General features: G+C 56.4%; 1 protein-coding gene across 1 annotated transcript in view; it reads right to left on the reverse strand.

The window, feature by feature from the left end:
* Positions 1-13,616, reverse strand: part of Fibcd1 (fibrinogen C domain containing 1) — a 33,727-nt gene extending 20,111 nt beyond the window's left edge. Inside the window, 4 exon segments of the mRNA NM_001107829.2 lie at positions 1,819-1,955; positions 2,308-2,467; positions 6,137-6,610; positions 13,386-13,616. Coding sequence (NP_001101299.1) covers positions 1,819-1,955; positions 2,308-2,467; positions 6,137-6,610; positions 13,386-13,457 — 843 coding nt within the window. The 5' untranslated portion in view covers positions 13,458-13,616.
* Positions 13,617-14,427: the final 811 nt, after the last annotated feature.

Raw genomic sequence — 14,427 nt, forward strand, 5'->3', positions numbered from 1 at the left:
TAAATCACAGCCTGAATGTTAAAATGCCAGGTTCCAGCACAGCAGGGTGACCCCACCCCGTCTAGAGAGGTGACTTTGAGTTACTGACTGGGCAGCTTCAAAGCCACGGTGTGTAACAGTGGCAGTGGCTGAGATACTGGAGCTCATACCAGACCTACTCCAGCCTCGCCCAGAAATCTGACTGATCCTGGCTAAGTGACCATGACCCGGAGTCTCCAACCTCTTGTCTCCCTCCAGTAAGTTTCTTGTGGTCCTTTCATCCATTTTCTGGTACTCGCCTTTAAAAGCATCTAAGGATGCAGCTGGAGAGATAGCTCAGTGGTTAAGAGTCTCTAGTGCTCTTACAGGGGACCCGAGTTCGAGTCCCGCTCATAACTGTTTGGAACTCTCCCTCTCTTCGTCTAAGGGTACCTGTACTGGTGGGCACACACCCGCATAGATGCACGCAGTGCACAGAGTTAAGAATAAGAAGCAACCATGTGAAGAATTGGGGCTCAGAGACCTTAAGTAACTTACATAAGATCACACAGCATTGCCGGATCAATGGAGGGGCCCAACTATGACCTCTGGGCCCCAGTGCTTCTTAAGCCTTGTTGGCTGAACTCCACATGTATCCGCAGACACCTGAGAGTCAGTGTCCCAGCTCTGCCCAAGAGCATACAGTCAGACCACTGCTGAAGCCGCATGGCATTCCCCCTCAGCACCTTCCATAGCTACCCAGTGCCTGTCTCCAAATCCAGCCTCACTTCACAGCCGCGCACCCCAGCTGACTGCGCCCTGAGAGGTCAACTGCTCTCTACTGCCTGTGCTCAAAAGCCACAGCCACCCTCCCAACCCAAGCTGCCCCTTTCAGCTTAACCCCCTGCAGGGGACTGTTCAACTCTACACTTCCACACTTCCACAGTCCACAGTACCCAGTAGGTGCTCAAACATGTCTACTGTTCAAGGAAACCCAATGAACAGAGCAAGGTTTCCTCCAGCCAAGCCCAGCGCTTCATTCTTCACAAAGGAAGAGGGATTTGCATTTTTGTTTATGTATATACGTTTTTTTTTCTTTTTTTCCGGAGCTGGGGACCGAACCCGACCTTGCGCTTGCTAGGCAAGCGCTCCACCACTGAGCTAAATCCCCAATCCCACATTTGGTTTTTGATACAGGGTTTCTCTATGCAGTCCTGGCTGTCCTGGAACTCACTCTGTAGACCAGGCTGGCCTCCACCTCTGAGACCCACCTGCCTCTGCCTCTGCCTCCCCAGTGCTGTGATGAAGGCTTGCATTTTTAAATTTCACACAATAGTTAGCGTGTAAGGAGCCTGCAGGGCTCTTGAGAGGATCAGAAGCGACCACTATGGGGAAGGGACTGCAGTTCACTTCCTACAGCGCCCCCTTCGGCGCTAGCCCAGGAGTCACAGTGCATGGAATAGCTCTTGCCTGCTTCCCAATGGTCAATACCCTTTGAATGCTACTGAAGAAGGGCAAATATTTCCTTAAGTTCAGATCTCATCAAGAACAGCCAGTCCGGCTCCTCTTTGTCTTCTTTCCCCCACAAAGGCCCCTGCAGATGTCAGAGTCCTTTGCTGAGCCCAAGCCTACATTTCCTGCCTGGTGCTCTGCAGACAACTGGTCATGTCTGGCTTGCTGGATGCACCAAGGGGAACCTCAGGGTACCTGTGGTCATACCGTCCTTGCTGCCTGATAGAATCCCATTCTCCCACTGACCAGGGAGGCAGGCATCAGGCAGGATGGGGCTTAGAGAGCCCCTCGCTTCCTCCACGTGGACCTCTGAGTGCTACCTCTGCAGGATGCAGAAGCCAGACTCACCGTCCAGCCCCCGCCGTCAGTACGCATGTCGCAGTAGACCTGGAAGCCAGCTGGGTAGTGAGTGGGGAAGACCGAGTAGACACCATCATCCTGCTGTCCACTCAGGAGAACATCCAGACAGTCCCGGGGCCGAGATCCTATGACGAGGAACCACATCAGGGTTGACGGTCCCCCCAGACACTACATTCTATCATCCCTTCCCTCCAAAGAAGTTCCTGGTAATCTCTGACAAGGATCTCCACCAGAGGTCAAGAAGAGCACAAGCCCTCAGTCCCAGGTACATCCCTGAGGCCTTGCTGTCCTCATCTGGAAAATGGGATCACAGCTCAACAGGTCAGGCTCCGAGTCACCTAGCTGCAGGAAGTCCCTTTTCTACAGCAGCAGCATGTCCTTGTCTATGAGAGTCAAGGGACAGGTGGAAAGCAACCCTCCCTACCGCACTCTGTCTCTCTGGAACTGGGCACCAGAGAGCAAGTGTATCTCACTCACCGTTTGCACAGCCTCGAGGCCGGGCTCCCCTGGAAGGTGCCCTCTGAAGGTCAGCCTTGACTCGGGGCCGGCCTAGCCCCCGCTCCCTCTGCAGAGCCTCCAGGACATCACTGACTGAGTTCACCAGATGAGCCATGTGACCTTGACTCTCGGAGAGAAGCTGGGGAGGACAGAAGGCCTTAGAGGGCACAGGTCTGCAGAAGCCCCTGCCAGGGAAGGCTCCCCTGGCTTGCTTTGATCTCAGGGTCATGCTCTCTGCAGTTCGAGGGGTTAGAGGGCAAGGGCTCAGGTAGAAGCTTGGTCGCTTCTATGCACCCAGCCCAGCTGATGGCGAACATGTGGGAAAAGGTACCAGCAGGCATCAGCATGAGCTTACCCACCAACCAGTTCCTTCTGAAGCTGCCTGCGTTCCTTTACTGGGACAGGGCATCATGTGGCTCAGGCTGACTTTAAACCTCTGATGCTCCAGTGTGGAGATTAGAGGCGAGTGCCAACCACATTCAATATATACAGTGCTGGAAACTCAGCTCCCAGTCTGGGGCTTCCTGCTTCCCAGACAAGCACTCTACCCACTGAGCCATGTCCCCTTGGTTGTTAGGAGAGAAAGGAGTCCTCACCAGCCTAGCCTAACTGCTCTGGGGACTGGTGAGCTCACATAGGCACACCAGCACGGTACACCAGCACGGCATCAGGCCTCATGGGGCCCTTGCTTTTCATTCCTGGCTATAGCACAACCCACCTCCGATCTCCCCTAAGACCCCCACATGAGGAGGCTAAGGCAGGGGCAGTCCTGAGTATTGGGAAGGCCATACAGCCAGGGCTCAGGGTGCTGTGTTCAAACTGGGCTCCAAACCACGATGTCCCCTGCTTCCTTCCCCACCCCACCTCCATGTTCAGATGGGGTGTCTCCATAGAAGCCTGGTGTACATCGACTCACAGGGCTCCAGGGTACGGCAAAGAGACATGTTCCAAGAGGGAATCTGAGGCCTAGAAGGAGAATTCCCACCCCCTACTCCTGGACCCCAACTCCCTACCCACCTCCATAAACCCACAGGGGAATCAGGACTCATGCCACTTCCTCAAGGCAGATGAGTGGAAGGAAGAGCACAACCGTCCTATGACCACACCAGGTGTGGGTGGGGCTGGGCCCTGGTGTCCTCTGAGTGGGTTGTGGCTGTGTGACACCCTTCCTTCCCCTTCTGCAGAGCAGGATGAGGGGACTGTCACTATTACCTGCTCTCCCTAAGATTCCAGCCATGCGAGGAAACACTTACCTCTCCTATCTCCCCCTTCATCATTGTCCATGGGTCGGAGCACACCAGAGACCCATAGATCTCCACGGGTGTCTTACTATGCTGACTACCGGAAGGGCCAGGGGGTCTCCTACCTCCTCATGTACCCCCCTGGGTTTCAGGAGGCTATAGGACTCTGTGTGTGTGTGTGTGTGTGTGTGTGTGTGTGTGTTGGGGCGGGGGTGGGGTTAGCAGGCAGCTGGCAGCACGAAGCAAGCTAGGTCTTGCTCACCGAACCTGTCACTTGCCAGATAATAGCCCATCGGAGAAGAGGGAGAAATACGCCCGGCCAGCCAGCAGTTTACAAAATGTGATTCTCAGTTCGTCCGAAGGCAGGGCCCTGTGAAGCTCTAGGCCCTGTTGGTTTCCCCTCTGCTGAGCAGGTGATTCAGTGGTTTCCAGGAGAACGGCAATGGGCTGCAGGAGCCCACCACGGTGATCTATGGTCAGGCTCCATGGAGCCCTTGTGGGGATGCTCGCAGGCAGCCCTTAGTGAGGGGGTGACAAAAACCCCTTGGTAAATCTTCCCTCACAAGCCCATCCTTTTGAGTCACCATGGCCGTGACATTCAACAGCTCAGGCACAGCCCCTCCCTCTCCCTGGCAGGCCGAGGAGACCTCGGTTTAAACTAGCAAATGATTACCACTGAAACATATAAACCTGCCCCGAATTAATAGGGAGTCAGTCCCTGCTCGCTGAGCCGCGCAAACCATCACAAGAGAAGCTGGCGGCAACCAGAGGCCGTGAAATCAGGGCAGCTGCTTCCAGCGAGGCTCAGTGGCAGCCAGGCTCCCTCCGGGCCCTTCCCCATTGAGCCTCAGTCTGCCCCTCTGCAGAGTGGGCGACAAAGGCACCTGCCCCTAGGGTAACTGCATTGCAATGTGCTTACAGGGCAGACCATTGCTTCTACTCACAAAGGGTGCTCAATGATGGTCTCCATGTGGAGTCTACAAATGGCGCTGAGAGTGGGTGTCTCTACATGCTGGAGACCTGCTGAGCTCTGCACAGTCAGGACTTCAGCATCTCCTTGGGCTTGGCCGATTACCCCATTTTACAAGTGGGAAGGAACTTCCCAGAGAGGGGATGTGGTCCACTCATGGTGGCCGAAACCCAAGATGGATTCCACACTGTAGCCTCAGGTTAACAGGCAGAACTGCTAACCTAAGCAGGGTCGGTGAGCAACAGACCTCTGACGATCGTGCCTTTGGGAACAGAACCTCAGGTCTGTGCCACTGCCAAGGGAAGAAACTTCAAGATGGGGTGAGACCTGGCTGGTTGTCTCTGAATGATTTGGGCAGACAGAAAACATCTTAGATGGCCCTGCACCAGAGGAGCTGCTGTACTAGAGACTAGGGGCACCATCCCTCTTGCATGGGGGCATTCCGCAGGGGACCACAGCCAGCCTGAGTTGTCCAGGGTTGAGCTCGGGAAAAGCAGAGCAGCCCCCCACCTCACCCGTGTCACCCAGAGCCAGGCAATCTGTTCTGCTGATGGGCCTAGGGGGAAGGGCAGCAGGAAGCTGGCTGTATGTCCCCCAGCCCAGGGGACCCATCACCCCGTCAGTCACTCAGACAGGGTGACAAGGGCTGTAATTTCTCCAGCTGCAGCCTTCAAGGGGAGGGAAGAGAGACAGTGCTCATGAGCTATGGGTGACCAAACGCCTGGTCACCTTGGGTGCTCAAACGAGGGAAGTATAGAAGCAGCTGTGATGGCCGGTTGGGTGGAAGTTGACTTCAGCCCTAAGCTGAGTCAGATGGTGCAGTGGCACAGGGCTGGAGGCTGGGCAGGGCTCCGCTTCAGGCCTGATCTACCTGTGGTACCCACGACACACCCATGTTACTATTTTCCAGACCTCAATTTTTTTTTTGTTTTTTTGTTTTTTGTTTTTTGTTTTTTTTTTTTTTCTTGTTCTGGAAAATGGCAGAGGCAAAGTCAAAAGCTTTCCCCTAGCTCCACGTGATCTTTGAAGGAATCTGGCTGGGTCCAGAGGAGGGGAGGGAGGAATTGTGAGACCAAAGGTCTGGCTGGGTTCCCCACAATAGCCACCATCCCAAGACAGCTATGGATAGCTCAGCACAGAGCAAATGGTGGTGGGGAACTGCCCCCCTCCAGGAGGACACTGAGCTGTCATATGATAGTCCGAGAGCAAGCCTCAAACCTCCTCACCTCAGGTTGCACCTAATGATTGCGGTGGGTCGGGAGACAGGGAGGCAACGCCCACCTGGCTTACAGTTCACAGCCCCTCAGTCAACCTGGGAAACCCCTCTAGCCTTGGGTCTACGAGGCTACAGAGTTAGCATGAAGAGGGTGGGAGCGGGGGAGAAAAAGTGGGTTGGGATACTGGTCATGGATGTGAGAACACAGCCCTCTACAAATGAAAGAACAAGGCCCAGGTTGGAACACTTAGGGACTAAGGCTGTGGACATTACGCACTTGGCACAGGGTACCGGTGACCCCACCCCTCAAATCAAGGCACGCATCCCGCATCCCTCCACAGACACACACATGCACACGGCATATGTAGATCCTACCCTCACCTGAATGAGGCGACCCTGTTCACTCTGCAGGGTGCTGAGGCCCTGGCCCAGGAGGCTGTGTCCTTTGCGCAGCCCAGCACATTCAGCCTGCAGCTCAGAGGCCCGGGCCAGCAGCCGGGGCAGCTGGTCAGCCAGTGCATCCAGCAGCTCGGGGGCACCATCCAGCCGCGGCTGTGCCTGGTGCTCACTCAGTGTCCGAAGTATGGAGGCCTGGATGCCCTCCAGGCGGGCGAAGCTGTCAGTGAGGTCAGGGCAGCGAGGGTCGATGAGGAGACTGAGGTGGGAACTGTCAGCCCTCTCCACGGTGACCAGGGCACTGTTGGCCCCGGCAGCCCCAGTGCTGACGATGGGTGGAGGCGCTGTGCCTGGTGCATGGGCATGGTTCAGGAAGAGAACGGCGCCGGTGACAGCCACCGCCAGCAGCACCGCAAGGGACAGGAGCACCGTGCACAGGATGTAACTGCAGCCTGCTCTCTGTGGGTCAGCCCAGGACACAGGCAGAGACAGACAGACAGACAGATGGACAGACAGACAGACGGACAGGAGAAAAGAAGGCAAGGGTTAGACGCCAGCTTGTGCCCAGGGAGGCTCAGGAGGCTGGAAGGGCAAGAGGACCCCCCCCCCCAAGAAAGCTGTACACAGCCCAGTCAGAGAGACAGAGGCAGGGGTAGAGGAGGGACAGAGAGAGCACTCTTTTCTCACCCCTGCACCGAGCCATCTCTCTACCTTGCTCTCTTCCTAGAGCAGGGCCCTGACAAGACAAAGGTCAGAGAGTCAGGCAGAGGAGCTCTGAGGCCACTATGGAGAAGGGCTGAGGCAATACAGACACTGTGTTTCCCCAAGCCAGCGTACATGCAAGGGACAAACTGGGCAGAGCTGTTGCTATAAAAATGGGGCTGCTGCCCCAAGCTGTCCTAACAGGGCCTTAATAACAACTGAAACCAAAACCAGAGTGTCACTTGTAATTTAAGATGGTGCAGTGACTGTGTAGCAACAAACGCCTTGGGGACCCACTCATTCTACCAAGTCAAGTCACTCATGGCCCCTGAATGTTTACACACGGGAAAAACAGAAGCCCAGAGAAGACAAGGACCTACCCAGAGTCACACAGCCAATTAGAAACAGCATTCTGATTGGCTCTGTGCCCCCACCTCACCCCGCTTTCTGGGAAGGGGCAGGCACCCCCTATATCAAGCTCTCTCCCACACACTGCCCCTCCGTTCCCCACGTCCTGAACTGGAGGTACCTCTTAAGCTGAATTAGTATATTAAAGGCCCTGGAGCCGTGCCGGGCACGTTACACTTCTGCAGTAAATATTAGTGGCTTTTATTATCTCATGATCAATGCGCGCAGAGCATCTGGAGGTGGTTTTTATCTCCCACCCAGAGCGTTATGTCCGCGTGTCCTCCGCATTGGGAGGACACCTTCCCTTTCTCACACACGGCAAAACCTTTGGGGTGTAGCTGATTGCTGGCTTGCTTTCCTAGCCACATAGAAAATACCCGTTGCATTTACCACTGAGAAAGCAGTGAGGCAAACGGCTTTTCTCCTATAAAATTCGAACACCGTCTCCTGACTCTCTTGGCAGCAGAGGCTGGGGGAAAGGGCTGGCCTTCTCCAGGAAGCTCTCCTTGACTGCTTCATCCCCATTTCCCCAGGGACTGGAGGACTCCTCCCTGACAGACTTCAGCACCTTTCTACTCACAGGAAGTCCCACTAGCCAGGCTCTGGGCCACTCCAATAGAGGCATGAGAGGGGGTTCAGACCCTGTGTCTGCTTCAGGGGTGTCTGTGTCCGTAGACTTGATTCTGGGCCTTGCTAGGGGCCTGACAAAGTCTGAGGACAAAGTATCTGGGCCCCGTGCCCAGTCTGAGCACTGGGTGCAGGTAAGTCCTCATCTATGAAGTGGATGGATAGATGGAGGCAGGAAAAGTGGGTGGGTCAGGCCATACCTTTGGGACAAGCTGGGATGCCTGGCACCACAGAGCCCTAGGACTTCCTGGCAGAGCCAGTGTCTTCGATCCTGAGGTGGGGCTACGTCCTCTCCACGATGGCACACACAGAACGGGGGCAACCCCAGGCTGGGCCAAGCCTCCTAGCCCAGGCAAGCCAGCAGCCTGCAGGGAGCCTTCTCCTGTCATCCCTCAGCCATTGCCCTCATCCCTGCCCCTGAAGCCTGCAGCTACTGCCTGCTGTGAAGGCTGTGACCGGACTCATTTTGGAGATGTGGAAACTGAGGCCCAGTGAGCAAAGACCCAGTCCCAAAGTGACACAGTGGGGGTAGGGGTTGGGGAGAAGGTGTTAAGACAACTGGGGGCTGGGAGGCCATGGGTTGAATGTCTCCCAACACTCCTTCTCTGAGAAGCAAGGCTGGGGATTCAGGGACACAACTGTCTTGGCAGCTAAATGGCTATTACACCGGCTTCTGGCCCGTCAGGAGATACCTTGCCCTGAGCATCTCCAAGCTGCGTCCTCTGATTTTGTAGCATTAAGGACCTCCAGCCAGCTTGGGGGTGGGGGTGGGGGTGGGGGTGGGGGGAGGCTCAACATCTCCAGGACTTCATCCTGGTGGATTGAGCACACATCTTCCCAGGGGAGTGGGGACAGAGGGGACAGAGCTGGGGAGGGTGGAGGGAGTTGCAGGGTCCCTCGGAGCCAGGGTGGCATGGGAGCTCAGCGAAGGAGCAGTTCACTCCTGGAGGAGAATTAGTCTTCAGAGATCAACCTTAAAGATGAAGAGCTGTTCGCTTTTATAGGCTGCGGCTTACGTGCCTCGCAGAGAAATCGCCCAAGATAATAAGGGGCCTGGGCCAGGCGGCCAGCACGGTGCCTTGGGCTGAGCTTATTAATCAGTCTTTGGCCAGGCAGAGCGAGGTGCACCCCAACCTTCACATACAAGGAGAGGGAGTAGAGCCTTCCAAGGACAAGGCACAGTGCCTAGAAGGAACCGGAAGCCGGTCAGCAGATGGGGTTGAAGGCTTGCCTGTTCCCAGCTTAAGGGATGTCTTTGATCCCTGCAGTAGGGGTCAGCGGCGGCTCCCTACACAGCCCCTGGCAGGGCCTGTGAGGTGGCCATCAGGTTAAGGGGCTCGCTGGTAAGCTGGACAAGCTGAGTTCCACCTCAAGAACCCACGCCAAGGAGGAAGGAGGAGCAGCCTCCCGAGAGTTGTCTTCTGAACCTCTACACATGCACTGTGGAAAGTGTTAACCCTGCTCTCCCACCACACAAAATAAAATAAAAACGACCAAAAAAAATGTATATAAGAAATACTCAAGTTAATAAAGAAAAAAGAAAAAAAACGACCAAAAAAATTAAGCCATTGTCTAAAGGAAAGCTAAGTAGGGTTTGCGTGAGGGGCCTCCCAGAACACCTCTGTTGCGAGGTGACATTTGTCCAGTATATTTCTTGGGGCCACCAATCCTTGAGAACTTGTCATCTTGAGGGTGAGGTTTAATACCAAGGGGTCCTGGTAACCCCATCCTCGCGCATGGCACGCACCCCCTCCTGTTTGCTCTCCCTGGTGGCCCAGTCCCACGGGTCTGAGGCAGAGAGCCTCCTCTTGGCTGTCAGCCAGAGCGAGGATGTCTCTTTTGGGTTAGGAAGGCAGGGTATCTGGAGGGCCACTCTGTCTCCCCTCTGGGGAGTCTCAGCCAAAGGCTGCAGCTGTGCTTAGGGTAGACTGGTGCTGCTGACCGTGCACTGGCAATCTGGGGAGCCCTGGCTTTCTGGACGGTTCTAGGAGCAGCCTCTAAAAGTACCCAAGGGGACAGAGACAATGCTGCCTGCAGCACAACTCCTAGGGACTCTAAGATACTCACACTGTCACTCCCCAGGAAACCTTGGGTTTGGCTCTCGCTTTGCTGGCAAACAAATGGTTTCCACAGGTGTCTGTGAAGGGCCCCCAGATCCTGCCCTCTTCCACATGCCTCACTTGAGCCTTAGCTCTGCACCGCCAACCTGGCCACATCTCTATCGCCTGCTTCAGAACCAGTGTCACCAGTGGCCTGAACACAGAGCACTGTCCCCTTACACCCCTTCAGGACCCACACACTGGAAGCTTAGCTATGACCAGCTCCAAGTCCACACTCGAAGTCTGCTGCTCCCTCCCCAGGGCCACACCTACCCAGGTCCTTCTCAGCCAAACATCACCAGCATAACTCTATGTCTCTCCAGGACCACGCTGAGTCAATAGACAGCTGAAGGACTGTGCCTCCGGTGGCCTCTTCCTCCCTCACCCCAAATCTGATGGCGACTTCTCATAATCAAGTAAATGGGAAGAGAGAGAAGTCTTCCTTGTATGGTATCCACCATGGCCAGTGGCAGTTCCTGTCTTGTAGGTTGGTCCCCAGAGTATTCTGTGTTCCTGGTGACCGGGGCTGCATCGCCTGGTGTGATGTAGGGGCTCCACAAATAGCCATGGAGTGAAGTAATAGGACAAGGATTAAAAGGCTTCCCACAGTGGCGTCCTTACTTCCTGGGGTGTTTCTAGTTTGGAAATAACCGACTTAAGCATGGCTGGGAGGTTGACTGCCGGAGGGAGGCCCGGCTCCTGGTTCACTCATCAAGAAGTCACCGCTCCCTTCAAGGAGGTGGTCCAGGGTGACACCTTACAGAGACCCCAGGGGAAGCCCATGTGTGGTTCCAGACACCTGACAATCGTCACTGTAGCTTGTCTTCCTTCCCCCAAGGTCCACAAGACCTTTCTTGTACAGGGGGCAGGAAGGATACCCTAATGAAGCTGGAGTCAGCCACCTGGCCAAGGTCACCCATCCAATGAGGAGATAGTTCTGAAACACAGCCAGGTAGAACAGGTCCAGTGAGATCCCCAGGAGCAGCCATGTCTGGCTGTGAGGAAGAGTGAGAGACTCTGCTGTTCAGGCCTGGCTAAATGACTAAGCTCTGGGAGTAGCCGGTTCAGGGAAAAACAGGGTTCCCTCCCTCCCTCCTTTCCCCTTTGCCCCATCTGCGTCCAGAGGTCACAGGTTTGATTCCCCTGCCTGAGAGCCTAGCCCCAGTCTGCTCATCTATTATATCCGCGGCCTCCTAGGGTGATGTGACCAAGACATGATAGGCAAAGGTGTGAGCTAGCCTGTGCTGGAATACAGTCTCCTTCCAGTGGGAAGCCACTGTGCGGGTACCCCACCCTGGGAGCGAAAAGGAGAGCTGTGACAGGAGGAACAGCCTGTGTGGGGGTGCACAGCACTCTGAGGTTTACAAATACACCAGAAGTTCACCGGGCTTCCCCATCAGCTCAGGTGGTGTGAGGAGGAAGAAGAGGGAATGGTTGGTCCCTTTCACAGATGCACTAGTAAGAGATGCAAATATGTCAGGGGTCAAGATATAACGAGGAAGCAAGGGAGAAAGCCCGGGGGGAGCTGAGGCATCCCTCTCTTTCCACCACCCCCAGCCTCATGTGGCCATGACAACACATAGTATGCACAGAGGATAGAAGGGGTGCCTGATACCCCATACCCAGCATAGACCCGGCTGGGATCTACCTGGTGCAGCTTCCAAGGGGCAATAGAAACTGGGAGGCCACACCTGGCCAGGGCACCTTGAAGCCCCATTTCTAGCAGACTCCCCAGAAACCCCACCCCTCCTTTTCCATGTTCCTCCTGGCAGATTTCAAGCTTCTGACCTCAGCAATGGCCCTTACCTCAGCTGGGCTTCCGGGAAAGGCAACAGCCTTGGTAGTGGGCAATGGGGACACTTGTGGCTCCAGGGAGCTCCAAAGGGAGAAGGGATCTAGAGCCAGGGGCATACTTTAAAAAATAGTGAAACCGTCTGGACCAAGAGCCCCACCCCAGGCAATCAGGGAGGCCTCCAAGAGGAGGCAGCCTCTTTCCCACACTGTGTAGGACAGGTAGGGTGTCCCTGGGTATGCAGCATTTGGGAGCCTGGTGGTGTCAATCAAATGAGAGAGCAAAGGTCTTGAGGTGGGATTGGGCCCAGGGAGGGAAATAACAATCAGTGAGACCCATAAGGTACCAAAAGGAGGAAAGACCGAACCAGGCTGGGGCAGCCTTGGGGACCAGCCTTGAAGTTTCCACTGCTCCTTTAAGATCTCAGCAGAACGGGCCCTGCCACCTGGGGACACAGTGAAGACAGGAACAGTTAAGAAGGGGGACAGACCACCCAGGGAAGCAATAGAACCAGTCTGCGGTTTGAAAGGTAGAGTCCTAGCTCTCTGGCTCACATGCTGTGTGTCTTGGGCATGTCCAACCTCCCTGATCCTTATCTGCGACGTGGGAAATGTGTACTTGGGAAGAGCTAGCTTTGCAAACTGCAGCTAGCTGGTCCCCTTGCCAGACCAGTGTTACTCTGAAAGACAGGCAGGTTGCAGCTTTGAATAGTGAGGGGTGGCCACGCCCGCCCCTGCCACCTCCTCCTCCTTCTCTGGTTGCAAACTCTCACTGTTCCTTCCCCAGTGACATCTGTCTGGGAGAAATTTAAAATTTAAAACGGGCAGCCCCATTATCTGCTCTCCTTGGCGAATGGCCTCTTCACTATGCCTGTCTATCCCAGTCCCTTGATGGCTCAGCCTGGGGCAGTCCTGCGGCCACCCCTCTGCCTCAGAAGCTGGATGCCCAGTACGTCAGCAGCCTCTCCCTGCTCTGTCCCAGTTGGTGCACTGCACAGCCCTGGGCACCCTCCAAGCCGGGACACTTCACTGTCCCTGCAGAGGCAGTAGGTAAAGAGATCAGCCAGACCTAGGTTCAAATCCCTATAGGGCTGCGTGGCCTCGGGCTGCAGCGGGACCTCTCTGAGTCTTGTTCTCCTGGTCTTAAAAGTCAGAGAATCATAGTGCCTAGGCTTCTTATGGGAGATTAATATTTACTGTTCCCCAATTGAATCTGGGCGCCTGGGTAAAGAGGGAGGACCTGGGGGGGGGTCCTGCTCTTGAAGCCTGGAAAGATGAGTGGGGCGCCTGGCATAGGTTAAGGAATTGCTAGTGAGGAGGACCCCCACTGAGGCTGTGGGTGAATGGGACTCTGCGCGCCGGTCATCTGTCGGCTGTCCCCAACTGAAGGGCTGATCCACAACCAACTATAGGTCCTCTCTCCTCACTGCACGAGCAAGCACCGGGGTCTCCGATGGGGGTGGGGACTGGCTGAAGCCGGTGCCTTCTGCAGGGAGCCTAGAGTTCAAGTCTCCGCTGAGGGGAGGAGAAGAGCAGGTACTCCCCCTAATCTCTGCTCAAGCTCCCCAAACTCCAGCCCCCACACCGGTCCCCGCGCCCGTGGGTACCTGCGGTTTGTCGCGCGGTCGGTCCTCAAGTTGGGACGCGCCGCCCACGGTCTTCCACCGCTCGTGGACCATCTTCCTGCAGGACCCGCAAGGGGTGCGGGGCGAGGGCGAGCGCAAAGGAGGCGAGGGGTGCACAGGATGCGTTGCACTTGCAGGAGGTCCCCTCGGTGCCGGGGATCCGGGGTGGCCCGGGAGCGGCGGCCGCAAGCTAGGCTGCGTGTGAGCGCGTGTGATTGCTGGGAGCGCGGGCGCGAGCCTCCGAGAGCCGCCCGCGCCGCGCCGTCCCCGCGTCCCGCTCCCGCGCCTCCCGCGCGCTCCGCCCTCTTCCTCCCGGCTTAGTCTCCGCGTCTTCGTCTCGGACTCTCAGGGCCTTTTATTGCTCCCCGCAGCTTCCCGGGCACGCGCTCCCCTCCTCCCCCAAGGGCTCTAAGAGTGACTCCCGCTCCAGCCGGGTCGCTAGGGGTTGAGAGAGGGGACTAGCCAGCAGCAGCGGGCGTGACGGCAGCCAACGGCTCCCCGAGGAACCTTCGCACCCTGCGGTGCCCCGCGCAAACTTCCTCTAGGGCAGGACTCCTCTAAGTCCCAGGTGTAGAGATCACCCCTAAGGAAGGGGCTAAGCGGAGACCGGTTGTCCCTTGCGGGGCTCCGGGGTTCCAGGTCCTGGGCAAGTATGCACGTGGCCGGCTAATCTCCAGCCCTGGGGCCTGGTGCTGGAGTCCCCCACTCCGCAGCAGGGCTGCTGCACGCCCCCAAGGCATCTGCCCACCCGGAGTCCCCGCCAACCCCTCCAAAGCCGTCCTGGAGCTATCCCAACCGCTGGAGGAGGGATGTGAGCCACCAGTGGGGGCTTCTCAGTCGTCCCTCCCACCAGCAACACTTTTTAAAGCGTTTAATCCGCCCGAGCAGCCTTCGGAGGTAATTGACAAAGTCCTTAATCTGCGCGGTTAACGAGCTGCTGTTGTGACTCCGACCGTGTGGCTCCCACGCGCCCCACGCCGCGCCCCGCCGGCCGCCCTTCCCCCAGCTCCGCAGAGACGCCTGG

This window comes from Rattus norvegicus, chromosome 3 (genome assembly GCF_021556685.1).
Source record: "Rattus norvegicus strain SHRSP/BbbUtx chromosome 3, alternate assembly SHRSP_T2T, whole genome shotgun sequence".
Lineage (NCBI taxonomy): Eukaryota > Metazoa > Chordata > Mammalia > Rodentia > Muridae > Rattus > Rattus norvegicus.